The 21,808-nt window shown below is 41.0% G+C and overlaps 1 protein-coding gene across 3 annotated transcripts in view; it reads left to right on the forward strand.

Moving 5' to 3' along the window:
• ASTN2 (astrotactin 2) overlaps positions 1-21,808 on the forward strand; it is a 950,369-nt gene that overhangs the window by 741,989 nt on the left and 186,572 nt on the right. For all 3 annotated transcript variants that reach the window (XM_058302487.1, XM_058302488.1, XM_058302489.1), the window contains one exon: positions 1,766-2,031. In XM_058302487.1, coding sequence (XP_058158470.1) covers positions 1,766-2,031 — 266 coding nt within the window. The remainder of the gene's footprint in view (positions 1-1,765; positions 2,032-21,808) is intronic.

Here is a 21,808-nt window from a genome sequence, read left to right on the forward strand (position 1 = left end):
CCTCTGGAGCCTTTGATCTGGTGCTCATAAGCATTTGCTGACAGCCAGGCAGAAAAAGTGGAGCCCAGATCCCAGGCCCAGGGGCCTGGAGAGTAATGAATGAAGCCTGCGTTTATTTGTGTTTCTAATTGGCACGTCCATTTCCAGATCAGCTGCAAGTCACTGCAAGCTGAGAGCAATGGCAAGGGACAACCCTGCTTTCTCTCCCGGGTTTCAGAGCCCTGGGCCCCTGCTTCACTGAGGCAGGAGCTTTCCTTGACTTCAGGCTTTAAAAAAATGTCTCTCTGGGCCAAGTTCTGCCCCTTAGTAGAGGGCCACCCTGTTTTGCTTCTTGAATTGTGAATTGCACAACTTTGGGAATACCATTCACATAGTCTGTGATGTAAATGGAACCCCTTGGGATATACAAATCACTTTGCTTCTTTGAGCTTTTTGAGATAGCTATAGAATACCTTCTTCTGATGAAATTTTATATGGAAGGCCAGTATATAAAAGAGGTAAAATTGTAATTGCTCTTTTTGAAGCTGGGATGGTGTTTTAGAATACTACCTGCTCAGTTCCCTCTTGCCTTCTGGAAGCAATTGCTGGGGTGCTTCCTGGGATCCCTAAAGTTCCTCTGAAGAATTTGGAAGCCAGTAGATTGGCTCAAGAGTTCAGCTCTAGCCTTTAAGAGTTCTGTAATCTCCCTCTTTGAGTTTTAAGTACCTCCTTAGCATTGTGCTAGGCATTAAAGTGGGAGAAGGATTGGAGACGGGACCCTGGACTCCAGGAGCTGAAAACATGGTTGGAGAGGTCTGCAGAAAATGGGGAAGGAGATGAACTTAACAAATAAAGCCCCATAAGTAGAAATAAGTATTCAGAGAGGAGGGACTGGAACAATGAAGGAGGACTTCTCGAAGAGGCTAACATTGGAATGGGGCATTGATGGATGGAAAAGATTTGGAGAGGCAGAGGAGGGAAAGCAGAACATTCAAGGTAGGAGAATAGGATGAGCAAAGTCCCAAAGGAGGGAAATACGAGGCATATGGGCTGAGAGAGGAAGGTACAGAATAGAGCATGCATGGATCAGATCTCAGTTTGCACATGAAGAAAGAGGCAGAAAACTAAGTTTGAACAAGGGACAAGTGAGCAGAGAAAGAAGGGGGAATGATTTATTGCACATCATCTCTTTTCCAGACAGTCCTACCTCATAGCAAACTGTGATTCGGTTGGTGTTATTAGCCCCATTTTATAGGATTAATCACTCAAGGCTCCTGGATATTAAGAGACTTTCCCAAGGTTGCAGAGCTGTAATGAAGCAGAACTGAGATTTAAACAGCAATCGGCTTGACTCCAAAGCTTGTTGTTTCCCCTATTATATTGAGTTTCATGGAAAACATAGGATTGGGGAAAATTTTTGAAGGATGGGTAGGATTTGTATAAGCAAGCAGGAGACAGACGGGGATTTCTGGTTGGAAATAAATCCTTAAATATTTAGATCTTGCATGACCCTTAGAGAATCATCTAGTTCAACGTAGGCATTTTAAACATGGTGAAAGTGAGGCCCAGAGAAGGCAAGGGAATATTTAAAGTGAATGGAAGAACAAGATATTATTCTGCTCTCTGAACCCACAGGCCCCTGTTCTTTTCAAGGCATCATGAGAAAACTACTTCCACAGGTGATAAGGATATCAGCTCCTTAGCATTGTTCTTTTTGGTCCTAAAATATGCTCTTTTGGATGAAATTGAATTTACATCTTTTTTTTCCTCTTTGTTGCCTCTCCAGAGACCACAGAGCTGGGCAGCAAGAAGGAGCTCAAGTCCATGCCCTTCATCACCTACCTCTCAGGTCTGCTGACAGCCCAGATGCTGTCAGATGACCAGCTCATCTCAGGTGTGGAGATTCGCTGTGAGGAGAAGGGCCGCTGTCCATCTACCTGCCACCTCTGCCGCCGGCCAGGCAAGGAGCAGCTAAGTCCCACACCAGTGCTGCTGGAAATCAACCGTGTGGTACCACTCTATAGCCTCATCCAGGACAATGGCACCAAGGAGGTGAGCTCCCCTGGTCCATCTACTAAGTCAAACCTGAGTACTGGCCCTCTCACATCCTTCCCTTTGGGCCCTTTGCCCATCATCATTGTCATCATCACCATCATCGTTGTCATCATTACCATCATCGTTGTCATCATCACCATCATCAATCATTGTCATCATCATCATCATTGTGATGACTAGCATTTACTGATGGTCTAAGTTCATACATAAATAGCTAGGTAGCATTAGCTACTATAACAGAGAAATTCTCAAATCTTAGAGGCTTAATACAATAGAAACTATTTCCTGTTTGTGTAGATAGATGTGTTAGATTGATGGAGGGATTTACTTTGAAAAGTGATTCGAGGACCCAGCCCATTCCATCTTGTGCTTCATCAACATGATGCTTCCAAGATCACTGTGGATGGATAAGGAATACAGAAGATTGCATGTGAGAGGTTTAAATGGGCCAGTTCTGAAAGTGGCACATCTCATTCTGGCTCCCATTCCACTGGGATGAGCTCAGTCATTGGCCACACCTATCTATAATGAGGACAGGGAAATACATCCTGTTGTGTGCCTAGGAAAAAAAACAATGGGTTTGGTGAATATCTAGTAGTTTCTGGGTCTCTCCCTTAAATATACTAGAATTATCTCATTTAATCCACCTTTCAGACCTATAATTTACTTTAAAAACATTGGGTTAACTCATGAAATTTCTATTTGATCTTTTTTTGACTTACATTAGTGGCAATTCTTCAAGGTTCAACCTAATATTATGTCTAGTCTACAAGAGGTTTCACAGGAAATCTCAAAGATGTTAAGTGACTTGCCCAAGGTTGGTCTGGCTTCAGACCTTAATGCTCAACCATTAAGTTTTATCAACTTTTTTCCTCTTTCTGTGCCTTTCTCTTTTAATCACAGAATGCAGGGCTTGAGAGGACTATATGAATCATTTGGTTCACAGGTTTGCAAACTCACATTCATGGAACACTTTAGAAAAGCAATCTTTCATGGACCTCAACCCATAAACCAGGAATAGTGAAACCAATCTTGTTGAAGATGGATACAGCATCTCTTACTTGGTCCCTACTCTTCTTCCTCCAGCAGCTCCTGAAAAGTCTTGGTCTCCAAAGACAACAATCTGGTAGACCACTAACTGAGTTCAAAAAAATGCTATGGATGGTGTGCCTTTCCCATAGCATTTTGTTTGTTTGTTTGTTTAGAAGGTACTGTGGTTTAAACCCAGGACCTTGTATGTGGGAAGCAGGTGCTCAACCACTGAGCTACATCCACTTCCCAATCAGAGTTGCTTTTAGTATATGTGCTGCCAAAGTGAGCTCCAGAGTTGCTTTTAATGTTTGTTTTGTTTTTAGGAGGTATTGGGAAGCAAACCTGGGACCTTGTATGTGGGAAGCAGGCGCTCAACCAGTTGAGCTACATCCACTCCCTTCTCCCATACCATTTTTTAAAAATTTTATTTTATTTATTTATTTTTTGTCTTTATTTTTTTAATATTACATTAAAAAATATGAGGTTCCCATATACCACCCACCCCCCTCACCCCACTTCTCCCCCCATAACAACAATCTCCTCCATCATCATGAGACATTCATTGCACTTGGTGAATACATCTCTGAGCACTGCTACACCTCATGGCCAATTGTCCACATCATAGTCCACACTCTCCCACAGTCCACCCAGTGGACCATGGGAGGACACACAATGTCCGGTAACTGTCCCTGCAGCACTCCAAGTGTTCGGGACAACTCCAAGTCCCGAAAACGTCCCCACATCTCATCTCTTCCTCCCACTCCCTACCCCCAGCAGCCACCATGGCCACTTTCTCCACACCAATGCCACATTTTCTTCTATTACTAATCACAATAGTTCATGAATAGAATATCAGTAAGTCCACTCTAATCCATACTCTATTCCTCCATCCTGTGGACCTTGGAATGGTTGTGTCCACTCCACATCTACCCATACCATTTTGTTGGACGGAACCAGTGGTGGAGAGTGGTAAGGGGTCAGATCGAACTTCATAGAGAACAAAGAAGGGCTAGGAGTAAGGAAATGGAGAATGTGTGAGACAGAGGACCTGAGGCTAAGAGAACATGGTCTTACATGAACTGAAAGAAATTCCTCATGACTAAAACTAGGATTGCCAGTGGTGAGCAGGAAATGAAGACAGAGGGGTTGGAAGGAGCCTGATCATTTAGGATAAGCCAGGTCATGGGGTTCAAACCATATCCTGAGGGTAATGAGGTGCTGAAGATACATAATTAGCAGGAGGATGATGTGATTAGATTTGTGTGGCAGAAGGATCCCTTGGGAAACAGCCCAAATTAACAACAATGGGAGAGTAATTAAATGAAATGTGGAATATGCACCAAATGGACAACTCTACAGCAGTCAAAAGGATTGAACTTTTTAGTGACACTGGCCAATATGAATGAACATAATATTAAGTGAAGCAAATAAGCTCCAAAGGTTTTATACAAGCATGATACCCTTTCCCCCTTTAAAAATTGAAGCATTTATATCTATCTGATTGCCTATCTATCTACACACATATATACACACAAACACACAAATATAATACCTTTAAGGAATACATTCAGATGTAATAAAACTATATTAAAAATAAAGCAGGGAAATGATGAACATAGGATTCAGGATGATGATAATCTTGGGTAGAAGGAGTCAGGGTGATGTCATGAGAGAGTCCATATTACATGTAGGTGGTCAAGTTCCTAGCTAGTGTTTAGGGTGGTGTATTTGTTAACATCAAACTATTAAAACTCATTCACTAACTAACCAGCTAAGTGAATGAATAAATGAATAAATGAATGAATAAATGAATGAATGAATGAAGCCTAAGTATGCATGACTCAACAGTGAGCTTGAGTCATGAGCCAAGCACTGTGAATAAACTAATTCTGTGCTCCAGAAGTCCCCAAACCAAGAGAATGTTAATAAGCACATACATATATATCCCCACACTTCTGGCTGCAGGGTGAGAACAGATTGTGGAAATAAGAGAAGAAGGGAGAATATCAGTTTGGAGGTGGTCGCTGCTTCCAGTGAAAAACAAGGGTGGTCTGACCAGCGTTGTGATGTGTTGTGATGGCGAGGATGAGCAAGTGGCACATGGGGGAGATGAATAGGGTGGACTTGCCAGGACATGATGAGGGTGGATATGAGTAACCCCATTTCCCAGCTTGCCCTCTCTGGGCCCCACTGTCCTCATCTCTATTGTGGCAAAAGGCTAACGAAGTCTCAGGACTTCTGCGGTCTATTCTTGGCATGAGTGTGGAAGCAGGGGCATGGTTCCTTTCCTCCTTGTTTAGGAACCAGATTTCCCCAGGTCTGGAGTCTATATCAGCTTCCTTCAGCATCATCAAAATCTTTAGTTCTTTGGAAATCCAGTGGGGTCTTTCTGAGATACATTTGCAGTATGTTATCAGAGAATCCTCAGGGTGTGAAAGCAGTCAGTACATATCACTGTTCTCCCTATAGGAGACCTGGACTGATGTGCTAACCATTCATTAATTAATTTATTGAGTATTTTTTTGTACACCTACTGTATACCAATTACTGTGTTATGCATTGGGAAGTTAATGTTTTGATAAATGGACAAGGTCTTTATTTTCATGGAAGAGACAGATATTGATGAAATGATCATACACATGAATAAATGCAGACTGTGCAAAGTGCCACAGTGAATTCCAGGGCAGTGGGTTGAATGTGTCTAACAGGGGACCTTGTGTGCTCAGCAAAGCAAATGATATTTAAACTGAGTCCTTAGGGGATAGGTACATAAAATGAATGTGGGAGACTGGGCTTAGGAAAGGGAGAGGAGCATGAGGGCATCCTGGGTTGAAGGTCTAGCTCCAAAAGGTCCGAAGAATGAGCAAACATGATCTATGTGAAGAACTGAATGAAAACCACTGTGGCTGGAGCAGAGATGGATGGGAAGCTCCATTGGCAACACTATGAAGAGGCAGGCAGGGCAGGCACAGGCCGAGCTGTGGAGGTTGTGGTAAGGAGTTTGGCCCCAGAGTAACTTGGAGCCATGAAAGAGTGAGGGCAGACTGACAGGAATGTGCGCTGTCTTCTCAGTCCAAGCTCCTTCCTTTGTAGGGTTTTCTGCACGGAAATTTTAGAGCCAGTGGTCTAGAGCTGACTTCCTCCAGTCTCCTGCCCTCTCCCCATACGCTAGTGGCAGCCCTGTCTATAGTTACTTTGCAGCCCAAGGCCTGCAGGTTGCATATTCAGAGGAGCCAGGCTATGGTAGATGTCTAGAAATGATCCCAGAGGTAGGAGTGTGACCACCAAGGGCAATTATATGAGGGAAGGTAGCTACTCTCACTTTCTCACTTTTTTCACCTCTGCCTCAAACCCCCATTGCAGTCCTCCCAGGATGGCTACTCCATATCTCTGCTTTCTCTGTAGCCTGTGGCTGAGGCCATGTGTATAGAAAACAAAGGGTCTTGCCCTGGGGTATAGGAGCCTGGACTCTGTTCTTGGCTCATAGCAAGGCCTTGGGCAAGTCAATTTCCCTTCCTGGGACTCTCTTTTCCCATCTGCAAAACAGGTTGAGTGAGTGACTCTTTGAGTTTTTCTCGGAGTTTCCTTTAAGAAACATTGTCTAAATGGAGGCAAACAGTGTATGCAGGCTCTGTGCTCTCAGTAGCTTAGGTTGGAATCCTTCCTCAATTCCCTCTTCACTGGAAATCGTGAATGACCCCTCCAAGCTTCAGTTTCACATCTAAAAAAAGCATGGCCTCACGATCCCTATTTTATGGGGATCAAAGAGATAATAAATGCATGTTGCCTGGCACATAGCATGTGATGAACAAATGTATCTCTTTATCTTTCCTCTTCAAGGTAGTACTTGGTAACTTTGCTGATGCCCAAAGCACTACAAGGACATGACATTTTAGAGCAGGATCCATATTTTATATGGGAGAGGATAGTGGTTTATCCAAAAGGGTAGACCACAAATGGAGGGACTTGAGGAGCATTTCGTCACTTTATAAACATTGCCGAAACTCATGCACTGTGGGCCAAGGATACCACAGATGGAATTACATGGGAGTGAGAGCATTTCCTTCTCTTACAGATCTTCCAGCACAGAAATGAACCATTCTTCTGTGTGAGAACCTTTGGCTCTGAGTTATTTGAGGAACAGAGTCAAATCCTCAGTCCCATTTTATGTCAGGGTCACTAAGTCTCAAAGAGGGGCTATGGTTTGCCCAAAGTTTGTGGAGAAGTTTTGATCTGAGATTCTGGACCCGGGACAGGTTGTGTTCTGGATGGCCTTGGGGACTGCTGTACACTTGCTAGCTCCTTGGATTGTTGGGATCTCCTTGAGTCTGTCCCACTGAAAACATGGGAAAGGATTAAGCCTTCTGTCTCAACTGGAAAGTAGCCCTTAATTATACTTCCTGTTGTAGTTTTGAACAAGCAAAGCAGGAAAAAGTCTTTATAATAAAGAATTAATGTGTAAATCTCTTCCCTCCACTTGTTAAATAGCCCTTGCACACCCCAAAGAAAAGCTTGGTTCAGTACAACTGATGCTTAATGTATGAGACTTTGAATGGTTATCAATTTAGTCTATGCATGAAGAAGAAGAGGTTCCATGTGCAGAGGACAGAATCTGTCATGGTGAAAAGGAAGATAGCTGGTTGGAATCCATCTCTACCACTTAGCGCCTGTGTGACTTTACTTTTACTCTTTTGTAAAGTAGGCATTTTCGTGTCTATCCCTATCCGTCTGAAGTTTGGAATTCTCTCTGCTAAACTAGAGAATTGGGACACTTGGAAGTTGAACGAGGCTCTATTGATGGCCATATGGCATAGACCATGGTGTGTCTACCATTTAGCTTTCTATTTTTTCATCTGTACAATGAGAAGCACTGGCTGTATTTCATCCAAGGTCCCCTTTGGGTTTGTGAAAGGGTCAGAACTAAACTCTACTCTGGATACAAGAGAAGTATTTTGAGTTTGGGAGAGACAAACTGTGACCTCTAATTTATATTCCATCCAGAGAAAATATCAGTTTTACTACTTAAAATTTAGTATTGGGAAGAGAAAGATATATCTTGTAACCCATCCCAATGACACAGCATTTACTTAAGAGCAGCGAGAGAAATTAAAATTATACTCTGTTTATTTTACAGAGAAGAAAACTTACACCTTGAGATGAGGACTTGCTTGCTCTAGGTCACACAACCAAGTCTGAATTTGACATAGTCAGTGTGAACCTCAGAAACACCTTTCATCTCTCTGAGACTCAGTTTCCTTGTCTGTTAAATGGATAGGGGTGACTCTTCCCAAAGGGCTTTGTCTCAGTTTGCCATAGGGCTGCTGATGCAAAGTAACAGAAATATGTTGGCTTTTATAAAGGGAATTTATTTGGAGGTAAATGTTTACAGTTCTGAGGCTGGGAAATGTCCACATCAAGGTACCATCAGAGATGCTTTCACACAAAGTCAGCTACTGTGATTCTGGCGTCCTGCCACATGGTGATCAGGCATATGGCAGGACTAGATTCCTTAGCCTTGACCTGCTCTTTGAGCCCAGCCCTTTGAAGGCCTCTTTCCGTGCCTCTGATTCCAGACACTGGGCTCTGTCTCAGACTCTTGGGGCTTCTCTGCCTTTCTGCGACTATAGGCAAAGCTAGAGGTCCTTTCTCTTATATGGCTGGGTCAAGTTTGCAGAGCTCCCTGTGTGTCTCTTCCTCTGTGTCCCATTTATATAAGACCCAGCAAGAGAGTAGACACTCAACCTGTGTCATGCCTCACTGAAGTAGTCCAATCAAAAGGGCCCCACACCCACAGAAATGGATTAGTTCAAAAACATAATCTTTTTCTTTTTAGGCTTATAAAAGAACTTCAAACTGTCACAGGCTCCTATGTAGAAAAAATTAAGAGACCATTAGCAATCATGTTTTGAAAAGTGTAAAATACTCTATGGATCTAGATGATTCTCTTCTAGTCCTGAGGTCTCTGGACTTCCAATCCTGTGAGTTTGTTTTCTTTTCTTTTTTTTTTCTTTTCATGCTGCTCTAGGAACTGCTGTGTATAATTTTGATATTATTGTAGTTGTCCAAACTTCAGCAGATCTCACTTTGCCAGAAAGATGTCTGTTCTATTTGTAGTTCTTGGCTGAAACTGAGAAGAGAATTCCAATGACTAAAAAAAAAGAAGAACTGAATAGCCAAGGCCCCAGGCCCCTTCACCATTATTACAGCACCACCACCACATCCACTGCCATCACGACCACCATTATCCCCACCTCCACCACCATCACTCTGCCACATCACTGTCATCACTTTGTGTCTGTGATGAGTGCACGCCAGACACTGTGCTAGGATGTGTGATGCAGAGAAATAAGACAAAGGCTGTGCCTTCAAGGACCTTGCAGTCTAATGGCTGAGGCAGAAGCCACATAAGAAGCTATAATCACTTTCATATGCTCCAATTATGCATGATTTATTTAAAATAAAACAATAAGCATTCCAAAAGTGTTAGGTGAGAAAAAGAAAGAAACTGTCTGAGAGGGAGAATGTGGAAAAGATTCTAGGGGCAGGAAAAGTGAGTTTGGGCAGATAATGGAGCAGCTTGAGGCATGTCTGTTGATGACAAAGATAATATCTAATAGATGTACACTATGAACCAAAAATTGTTTTAGCTTATTTTAGTGTCTTAACAGTTTGTGAAGAAAGTACTATTGTTTTCTTTATTTAAGAAGTGAGAAGACTGAGGCTCAGAGAAGTTCGAACCCAAGTCTGTAAAACTCAAATCTAGACCAGAGTTGACAAACTATGGTCCATGGCCAAATCTAGCCTGCCACCTATTTTTTAAATAAAGTCTGTTGAAACACACCCATTTGTTTACATATTGTCTATGGCTGCTTTCTTGCTACAAGTAAGAGTTGAGTAGACAGTATGGCTCACACAGACAAAAATATTTACGTCTAACCATTCAGAGAAAAAGTTTGTTTGCCAAACCCTGATCTAGACTAAGGGACGTAGGAAAAGAAAATGAAAGTTACAAAGTCAAGTACTGACTATGTGTCAAACATGTATGATATAATAATAAAACCCAACAATTACTGAGTACCAAATATGCCCCAGGCACTTTCAATAGTGCTTTCTGTGTTTAATATATGTTCTCTCATTCTACCCTCTTATAATACCTTTGAAGCATGCACGTTTAAAGTATGCATCATTATACCCAGTTCACAGATAAACAAAACAAAGCTGAGCTTTAGAGAGTTTAAATAATTTACATAAGGTCACACAGCTAGTGATATGTAGGGTCAAAGTTCAAATCCAGGATATCTGATTCTATAGCTTATATACTTAATCAGTCACTAATGTAACATGTTCCAATTATTTATGCAATGTAAATTAAGATTTGTGAGATAAAACTGGAAAAGTGTTTCGTAGAAGGCTGTATTGTGGACAACACTGATTGCTGTACTGAGGGGTTTGGGTACTGTCTAAGCAATAGGGAGCCTTTCAAGGCTTTGAATAATTACATGTGAGTTTCACACTAGCAACTACATCAGCAGTCAAAGGGTAAATTGCAGGAACCAGGACTGGTTTTATGGCAAGGGTTATTAATTGGAGGGCCATGAATCACAGATTTTAGAGGGTCTTTGGATATCCATACCAAGAAAGTTTATGCAGAAATATATATCATTTGAATTTTTATTCTGAGAAGCAGATCGATGGCATCACCAACTTTTTGAGGTGTTCTAGCTCTGAATGTTGTAGAAACACTAACATAAGGGGACCTGTTAATTTGCAATCTACTGATGAAGTTCATATATGAAATGGATAGGGAGAGTGGGGATCCAATTCAAATAATTTTAACAAATTATGGACAAGACGTATATCTCCACCCTCTAGAAACTTAATTTCTGTTGGCATGGGGGGGTGGGATATAGAACAAATATTCCACATAGTAAATAATATAGTTATTGGAAGTTGATGAGAAAAAGGAGAGCAACATACGGGAAATCAGGAACACTTACCTAGTGGTGTGAGGGGATCTGGATCTCAGTGTGTCTCAAAGTGAGTCAGAATCACTTGGAATTGGGATGGGGGAAACATTTGCTAAAAACACAGATTTCTGGCTGTATAGTCAGCCAAAGGGGTACTGATGCAAAATACCAGAAATCGGTTGGTTTTTATAAAGGGTATTTATTTGGGGTAGGAGGTTACAGATACCAGGCCATAAAGCATAAGTTACTTCCCTCACTGAAGTGTATTTTCACGTGTTGGAGCAAGATGGCTGCAGACGTCTGCAAGGGTTCAGGCTTCCTGGGTTCCTCTCTTCCAGGAGCTTGCTTCTCTTTCCTCTATGTGCTTACTTACTGGGGCTCCAGCTTAAGGCTTCAGCATCAAACTCCAACATCAAAACTCAAACATCGAAAACCCTCAACTCTGTCCTTTGCCATGCTTTTTATCTGTGAATCCCCCCCCCCCCCCACGAGGCGTGGGGAAGCAACACCCTAATGACATGGCTCAATCAAAGCCCTAATCATAACTTAATCATGCCCAGGTTCAGACCAGTTTACAAACACAATCCAATATCTAGTTTTGGGATTCATAGCTATGTCAAACTGCTACACTCCACCCTCTGAATTTCAAAAAGACATTACAATATTTAAAAACCCTTAAATCAGTAACAGTGCAAGTACTAAATTATATTATAGTCAATTTAAAGAAATACAATTTGTCTTGGGGCAAAGTCCTGTCTGCTATAGACTTCTGAAACTCACAAAACAATTTTTCTCTTTCCAATACGCAAATGGACAGACAAAGGATAAACATTTTCATTATGATAAGGAGAAATTGGGAGGGAAATATGAGTCACAGGTCTTCTACAGTTCAGTAAACCCGCAGGGCATCCCCCATTTGATTTCAGTCTGAGAGTCATTCTTAAGATGATGATTTCTTCTCGTTGGTGGCTTATGGGAGCTCAACCCTTTCCACAGGCTTGCCCAATGGCCATCTTCTTGGTTCCACCCTCATCAAGCATCGGGGTGTCCACCAAGGTCCTGACCTCTCCCTCCAAGAGTGTTGGAGTGACTGCCACACCTCACCCAATCTTTGGGTTAGAGTCTTAACCCCCCTAGTACAGTGATTTGAAGCTAACATTCCCCCGAACCTTTGGCATATAGGCTCAACCCTCTCAGAGCAATGTGTTTACCACTTGGCCTTCCCTAACCTTTGAGGGATAGGTCCACCCCTCTCAGACCTGTGGGGTGCTAACCTTAATCCTTGGGGAATGTGATCCACCCTCTCTGTACCCTGGGGCAGCAAAACTTTCCCAGAACATCCGACAGGAACATCCACCGTCTTCAACTGCTGGGGCAAACTCACCGTCTCTGTACACGTGGGTGGGGTTCCTCTCTTGGCCCAAGATGATGTCTTAATTCCAGATCTCAGCTACCATGGTTTTTCTCTTGAAGTTGTTTCCCCTTCAATCTCTCCTTTCCATGTCCCTTTTATTCCAGGCTGACAGTGGTTTTGTTCATACAGCTCTCTCAAAAAACTTGTTGGTTTAGCATGCAAGAAGCAGGGGTACAAATCATCAGACAGTAAGACTTTCCACAAGTCTTTCCTAGGTAACTGCATCTTCATTCTTGATTTACAAGTTCCAAGTATAGTTAAATCCCCAAATGGGACACTATCTTCTGGGACCTTGATTTCCAGAAGCTTGGAATTTCTGTAGTCAGTTTCTGTTTTCTTTGTGCCTGACAGTTCTGTCCTCAGCATATTTCTCTTTATTTATTTATTTCCCCTTCCCCTGCCCCATTGTCTTCTCTCTATGTCCATTTGCTGTGTGTTCTTCTGTGTCCACTTGCATTCTTGTCATGTGGCACTGGGAAACTGTGTCGCTTTTTTTGTTGCGGCATCTTTCTGCATCAGCTCTCCATGTGTACAGCGCCACTCCTGGGCGGGCTGCACTTTTTTCATGCAGGGTGGCTCTCCTTGTGGGGCACAATCCTTGCACATGGGGCACTCTTATATGGGGGACACCCCGTGTGGCACAGCAGTCTTTACGTGTGGCAGCCCTGCGCATGGGCCAGCTCCCCACATGGGTCAGGAGGCCCTGGGTATCAAACCCTGGCCCCTCCATATGGTAGGCGGACACTCTATCAGTGAGCCATAACCGCTTCCCTAGTTTTTCATTATACTTCTATTTTTGTATGTGATTATTTGATTAATGTCTGTGTCTTCTATGAGGGCATAAACTCCACGGGCCAGAGCCTCAACAAACTTTTGCTCAGCATTGCAACAACAGCATCTATTGCAATGTCTTGTACATTTCAGAAATTTATATATTAAATTTCAGAAATATATATATATTTCTAATGAGAATAAATGAATGAATGAATAAGGAAAAGTCACCAGTATACATTGCTATGTTTACAAGGTGTTTTCACATAAATTGGTATCCATAATCCCCTTAATAGGTCTACACAGAGAGCACTTTTATCTTCATTTTTTAGAGAAGGAAACTGAGGCTCAGAGAAGGTATGTCCCACTGTCTGAGGTCCCACAGGGTTAGAAAGTGTCAGAGCCAGGGCTAGAATCCCTTTTCCAGCTGTCCAATATCCACTCATTCATCACACCACCATCATTTATCTGAGGAGTCAAGCCAGGGCAGTCCTGGGCTTTCAGGAACCGAGCGAGCAGCAGGCCCTGTCTCTGCTGGAGCCTAGCCCTGTTCACAGGGCGCTCTTCTTGGGTCATTAGGCAACTTCAGTCAACAGTGATGCTAAAGTCCCAGAGAGAATTCACAAACAATCCAACTTTCTCTCTTTCTATTTCTCTCTAATCTGAGAAGGGGGAAAAAGTCATTCCAGATGTGCCTCACAATTCACCAGGCAGATGCTGTTGAAAGCAGCATGTGCTCATACCATTACACAGCCGAGCATTTTCTGCACTGCCTTCTCTGGTCAATGGAGACATGTCATTCCCAGCATCCCTTAGCAGAACGGTTCCAGCCATCAGGTCAAGCCTTGTGGGGAGGCAGAGACCCATGAGGAATGTGGATTCTCCTCAGGCCATGCATTTCTTGCCTTTTTAAACTTTTTCTCTAAATTGTCACATTTTGGAGAAACACTGTTAAGTCCCTGGTTCTTCTGCTACTCACCCGGAAACAATTTAGTTTAGAAAATTATAACATAAATATAGGTAGAGAGACCAGTGTAATGAACCCCTAAGTACTTAGGGACTACCTTCTAGTGTCAACAAAGGTCAACTCATTGCCAAGCCTACTTAACCTACTCTCCCATCAGTCCCCACTGTCTGAATAATTTTGAAATCTATTCAAACATTACATTATTTTATCTGTTAATATTAAAGTTCATATCTCTAAAAATAAGCCCTCTCAAAAAATGACCTCAATATCATTACTGTACTCCCTGAATCAATAATTCCTCCATAACATCAAATATCCAGTGTTCACACTGACCAAATGGTCTTAGATTTTCTAAGACCAGTTTGTTTGTTGGAATTAGGATCTAAATAAAATTGAAACATTGTAACTGGCTAATAAGGCTTTTAAATCTCTTATAATCTATAGGGTCACTCTCCATCTCTATCATTATCTCTTTTTTATTCCTCATGATACTTTATTGATAAAACTGGATCATTGTCCTGTAGAGTTTCCCACATTCAGGGGTTTTATGATTCTATCTCCATGGTATCATATAACATATCCTGCTATCTCTTTATTTCTTGTAACTTGGTATTTAGATCTAGAGACTCAACTAGATTCATGCTTGCCTCTTTGGCAAGCCACTGCAACAAATGTTGATAGACCTGAAGACCAAGATGATCTAATTGAACAACTTATGCATTCTACCCTAGTAGTTAATAGTGTGAGTTTGATGCTGGTCAAATCTATCATTACGTCCTGGTTATTTCCTTTCTACCTGTACAGCTAAAGTAAGGGCCGCTGGGCCTCAGTTCCCTCAGCAGTGGAGTGGGGTTCCTCATAATACCTGATTTTTGAGGTTATTAAATGATATGGGCATCTAATATGCCTGGAACACAGGAAAGACAACCTCCTACTCCTCCTTCTCCTCCCTTCCTAGGCTTCCTATCTCCTTTCCCTCTACTCCCTCTATGTTTGATTATTTTATTTTATGATCACAAAAGTGCCTTTAAGGAAGAAAGACCAGGTAAACTCAGGAATGGAAGGGATTATACAAGCATCTCATCAAATCCTATCATATAGCTCAATTCCTTTCTACCCCATACAAAACAGGCTGGGGCCTGTGTTTGAATACTCCCCAAAGCAGCTTTCTCAGAGAACCCGAGGAAGCCTGTTTTCCTCACTGCTACAACATCCTTTCTTACATGGAACTGAAAGATTTCCCTATACATTTCCCACCCTCATTTCCAGTTCTATCCATTGGCACTATACCAAACAAGTCTTATCTATTGACTTATTCGACTGAGCATATGTTTTGGAGTCAGAGTGATGAGGTTTCAAGTATCAGCTTTGCCAAAAATTTCTGCATTTCTTTGGGCAGGTTGTTTTTAAACATCTCTTTCCTCATCAGTAAGATGTGATTAATAACTTCTACCATATAGGATTGTTTTTCAAATTAACTGAGATAATCCATGTAAGGTGCTTAGCAACAAGTCTTGGCACACTGAAGAAGGTCAATAAACATTAGTCCTCTCTCCTGTTTCTAATGACAGTTTTCAGATATTTGAAGACATCTTAGGTCTTGGCTGGATTTTTCTTTTCTCCTGGTAAACATCTCCAGTTCTTTCAACAGTTTTTCATCACATGAATCTAAGTCTTACCTTGGACTAAATCTTATTCCAGCCCTCCTGATTATTAGCCTCTGAAAGAACTCTGCTATGTCTAAATCCTTCTTACTGTATGATATATGACTTATAAAGATTAAAATTAGAACACACAGAGACTGACTTCATTTACCTAAAGGGCCAAGGGTAGACTCCAAGTCTACCAAATTTGGGGTTTGTGCTGTGTCACAATAGCCTCTCTTTTCAGTGTCACGCACATAATAAGTATTCAAAACTGACTTTTGAATGGCTAAAGGAAATCGAAGCTCAAAAGAACTCTTTTTATCAAAGTTCCTACATTGTGGAGCTAGGATTTAAATTCAGGTTCATGTGGTTCCATGGCATGTGATTTCACCAAGTAAGCTCTAAAGTCTCCCTCATCATTGGCTGTTTCTGCTACTCTTTGACATGGATGATCCTACTCTATCATTAAGTAGCCTTCCTCAGATTCTAGAGTCCCTCCTGTCACTATCCTCTTCTTCACCTTTCTCAATGGTAAAACTTCTTGCTCCTTTGTCACCTTGTTGTCATTTCTCAGCCTCTTGAGTGCCAGGTTCTGGTCCCACCATCTAAGTGAAGTTTTTGTGTGAAAGCCTAGCAAAGACCTTCTATTAACTTAATCTAAAAACTTCTCAAACCTTTTTTTAGAGAGCAAGTCTTATCTATCTAAAGTTTCAAAAAAAACCTTAGATTTGAATCCTTCAACTTTAGCTTTCCCCAGGCTGAATCTATTCCAGGAATTATTGGTTCCCTTTGGAAAACAGAGGGAACACCAAGGAATAGAAGCATGGTAACTGCTTGGGGTTAGGGGTGGGGGTATGTGTTGGTGAGGCTCATTCCCTAGCTCCACAGTACTTCTTCTCTGGTTGTTGTTTCTCAAATGTACAGATTCCTCTTTTGAATTGAGCTGAGGAAATATAGGCATTGTTTACTTGGCTGCTGAAGCAAATACCATGCAGTGAGTTGGCGTAAATAATGGGACTTTATTGGCTTACGGTTTTGGGGCTAGGAAAAAGTCCATATCAAGGTTTCATCAGGTGATACTTTCTTCCTGAAAACTGAGGTTCTGGGACTGGCTGCCAATGATCCTTGGTCCTGGGCTTCTTTGTCATATGGCCACATGGTGGCCACTCCTGGCCTCTCTCTTCCCTTCTGGGTTCTGTTGATCTTCAGCTTGTTGTTTTCCTTGTTTTTTTCTCTCTGTCTGAGTTTCATTCTGCTCATAAAGGACTCCAGTAGTAGGATTAAGACCCATCCTGATTGAGATGGGTCATAGCTTAAGTGAAGTAACCTCATCAAAAGTTCCTACTTATAATGGGTTTACACCCACAGGAATGGATTAAGTTGAAGAACATGTTTTCCTGGGGTACATAGCTCCAAACCACCACAGATATATATATATATATATATATATATAAATATACATTTAGTTATTTACTTTTTTAATATTTAGGAAGGAATTCACTATGTTCAAGGGAGATTTTCAGAAATTTTAGAGGATTTTAATAAGGTATCATAGAACAAGTCCAAGTTTTGGTGTCAACCAGATTTAGATTTGGATGGGATTGCAGAGGTGACTTCATCTACCTTAGCACCACTTTCTTATCTGTAAGCTGGGATAATAAAGGACCAGCTTCACAAAATGGTACTGGCTACTATATAGGATAATGGATATAGAGAAAGATGGTGCAAGAATCAAGTTTATGTTCCCATTTTGCCAATTACTCTGGACTCATCATTAGTTTCTCAGAATGTCAGAAACTGGGAGTGATGTCAGTAATTTAAGTTATAGAGTTGTTTCTGGGTTAAGTAGGATTATGCATATAAAGCATTTAGCCATGTCTACAAAGATTAAAGACTTGATCAGTATTGGTTGCTGCTTCTCTTTGAGTTTTTCATCTTCCCCCTCCTTATCTTTCTTCTCTTCTTCCTTTTTTATGCCTCTGCTCTTGCTTCTGATTAAAGCACCCAGCACATAGTAGATGTAGAATATATAGTAATTCCCTTACCCTTGAACTACCACTGATTGAAAAACAAAAAGGGCGTTCTGTTAACAGAGACTAGGAAAGGCATACTTCCCCAAAGGCAAAGATGATCTTAATGTCTCTGACAGTTGGCTCCAGTGACATATTTTTTTTCCAATGAAAAAATATTAAAAAGTATAAGAATAATTCTGAGTGAGTGTAGATGTGCCTAGATTTCTTTCGTGTGTCTGGCAACTTTATTACCATGATGTTCATCAATTGTTTCCATCTAGAGAATGTTCAAGTTCAGAGCTTAGGCAATATTCATTTAATTATCAAATATATGTGTACATGTGGATGGGTATATGGATCCAGAATTATCTTAAGCACTTTATAAATAATTCTCATTACATACCTTATTGATGTAGATTAATATATTCCATTTTACACATGCAGAACATGAAGCATAGAGTTTATGACTTCTATCAGCTTGCTTAGTGATAGTGCAACCCAGGGACTCTGTTGCAAGCCCATGCTCTTAACCTCTATTCTTTGCTGGCCCTCCAGCATATGTAACATTCTATGCTGAGTTAAGGGATCTGGACTTCTCAGAGTTCAACTTACCCTAATGGAAATGTGACCACAATGGACCTGCCAAGAACCTTTCCTTTTATAACTTCTTCACCCAGATTTCTGAAGCTCCCTTTCAAAGAAAAAGGTAAGCTCAGTATGGGTCTAGGTAGATTATGTCTTTCCCTGTCTTCTACCCTTTTCTCTCCTGTTGCCATTCATAGTTCTAACAATAGAAACCCCATCACCAGAAGAAACTACCTCCCCTCAGATGCTTCCTAAGGGAAAATGGACATAGTAGAAAAATGAAGTTACTAGTGACCAAAGAAGGGACATTTTGTAGTTCTTTACTCAAGAGCTCACCATTAACTTGAGCTAGCATTTAGTGATGTAAACTTGGCAATCTTGGGCAAATTCTCTTCTTGAAACCTTCCCACCTGCCTCCCATCTCCAGATGTTCTGACCACAAGGGAGAGGATTTACTATCTATCAAAGAACATCAGGCCTTAGAAAACAGGTCTTGTCTATTGGGTGGGACGGAGATCCTTGGCTAAAGGCTTCCCTTAGGAAAAGTGTGTAAGCTTCATCCAGGTTTCTCCTTCCAAGACTGAGTAGGCCAGGAGCAACGCCTTATATGAGACTGGCCAAGAGGAAGAACTGTCCTCTGAGGAACTTGGATTTGTGTAAGACTAAGAAGCCCTTGCAAGTCAAGGTCACAGAGCAAAATGCCTTGGGAAGATGATTCACTGTTAGATGGATGAGGCTACTGATATGGCTGCATCTTCTCCCTGAAATTATAACTGATGTTTCTTATTGTTCATAATTGGTCTGCTATTCATACTTTCACAATTGCTATTAGCTCAGTGACAGGTAGGACAAATGGTTTAGAGACAGTTTGGAACAATGTAAGTAAAATTTATTGTCCTGTTGACTGTAGGTCTACTAGGATCACATAAATTAGAAATCCAAAGAGCTCCCACTCTTATATTAATGAGCCTTTACCACTCATTCATTCACTTATTTATGCAGCAGACAATTAAGGATCAGTACTTTGGTCCAGGCCTTGTGCAAGGAGTTTCTGATACACATCAGACAAAGAACTCATAGCCCCATAAAGAATACAGGCATACAAATGAGTAATTCAATAAAATATAACTTTACTAACAAGTGTGTCAAAAGAACAGGGGAGGAATTTGATTCTGCTGGGGAATCATGGAAGGGTTTCCAGAGAAGACTGTGGTTGTAGTGAGTCTTAAAGAATGAGTATGTTTTGATCAAAGGATGGAGGAAAGGCATTATAGGAAACAATGGGTAAAGACACAGAAGCATAAAACTTTGTTGTATGTCTGGACCATGGCAAGGGGTTCAATTAGCTGGTATGTGGGTATGCTCCTACACACATGGGGCAGACTATAGTGGTGGAATATGAGGCTAGAGAGATAGCTTGGGATCACCTTGTGAAGAGTTCCATGTGCCAGGCTAAGGAACAGAGTCTTTATACTTGTCTTAGTCATAAACAGAAAACCACTGAAACTTTCTAAGCTAACGGGAAATTTGTTAGAATGAAACAGTGATTTAGTAATTTCTCCAAGACAGAGAAACAGATGCACTATCAGCATCTGGAAAGCCACTCTCAGCATGAACTCTGGAGACTGTCTTCTCTGTTTCTTTGTGCATTTGAGTTCTCTCTCTCTCTCTCTCTCTCTCTCTCTCTCTCTCTCTCTCTCTCTCTCTCTCTCAACTTTCCTATCTCATTGTATCAGCATGACATGACCAGTCCACCCAAGTCCAGCTTTATATATTCTACCAATTTAACCACACAGAGAGACCAATGAACATCTCAATATTAATTCCCAGGGAAAATATCTGATGGTCCTGTTTAGGTCAAGTAATCAACTTTAGTCCAATTAGCTTTGGCCAAAGCAAAAGGTTATTTTGTTCAAATATGGCTACTCAACTATACCCTTGTATCTTACACCTAAATGGTAAATATTAAAATCCTGCATGTGTTTTTTTAATTAGAGAAGTTTTAAGTTTACTGAAAAATCATAGAGTACAGAGTTCCCATACACCACCCCCACATGCAGTTTTCCCTATTTTTTACTGTATTTTTTGAAGATACATAGATAACAAAAAAATGTTACATTAAAATTATAGGTGGTTCTCACATACCCTCCCCCCCACTCCTCCCATATCAACAACCTCCTTCATCAGTGTGGCACATCCATTGCATTTGGTGAATACATCTTGGAGCACTGCTACACCACATGGATTATAGTTCACATTGTAGTTTACACTCTCCCCCAGTACATTCAGTGGGCTCTGATAGGATATATAATGTCCAGCATCTGTACAGGTACAATTTTCCCTATTATTGACATTTTGCATTATTGAGTAAACTTAGTTAAAATAGATGGAAAAATATTATTATAATTATGCTATTAACTATAGTCCATGGTTTACATTAGGTTTCACTCTGTTATACAGTCCTGTTTTATTTTATTTTTTTTTTATTTTTGTAACATATTTACAACCTAAAATTCTCCTTTTAACCACATTCAAATATATTCAGTGGTGTTAATCACATTCATGATCATATGCTACCATTACCACCATACATTACTAAACTTTCTTCATCATCTCAAACAGAAAATCTGCACCAATTAAGCATTTGCTTCCCAATTTCTATCACCCACCACAGATTCTAGTAAACTATGTTCTGGTTTCTGATCTATAAATTTTCTTAATCTAATTATGTTCTACCAGTGAGATCATAAAATATTTGTCCTTTTCTGTCTATTAGACTCAACGTAATAGCCTCCAGTTTCATCCATATCATCCACATATATCAGAATTTTATTATTTTTAATATTCCCAAATAATATTCCATTGCATGTATATACCATATTTTATTTATCAATTCATCTTTTGATGCACACCTGGCTTGCATCAATCTTTTGGCAATTGTGAATACTGTTGATATTGAACATTGGTGTGCAAATACCTGTTTGAGCCCCTGCTTTCAGTTCTTTGGGGTATATAATGAGAAATGGGTTTGTTGATTTAACTTTCTGAAGAGCCACCAAAATGTTTTCCATAGTGCCTCCACCATTTTATTTTATTTTTTGATTTTACTTTTTTAAATTTTTCTTTATTTTTTTAATATTACATTAAAAAAATATGAGGTCCCCATATACCCTCCAACCCCCTCACCCCACTCCTCCCCCCATAAAACAATCTCCTCCATCATCATGAGACATTGCATTTGGTGAATACATCTCTGAGCACTGCTGTACCTCACAGCCCACACTCTCCCACATTCCAACCAGTGGGCCATGGAAGGACACACAATGTCCAGTAACTGTCCCTGCCGCACCACCCAGGACAACTCCAAGTCCCGAAAACGT

The sequence above is a fragment of the Dasypus novemcinctus genome, chromosome 8 (genome assembly GCF_030445035.2).
Source record: "Dasypus novemcinctus isolate mDasNov1 chromosome 8, mDasNov1.1.hap2, whole genome shotgun sequence".
NCBI classification, from domain to species: Eukaryota; Metazoa; Chordata; class Mammalia; order Cingulata; family Dasypodidae; genus Dasypus; species Dasypus novemcinctus.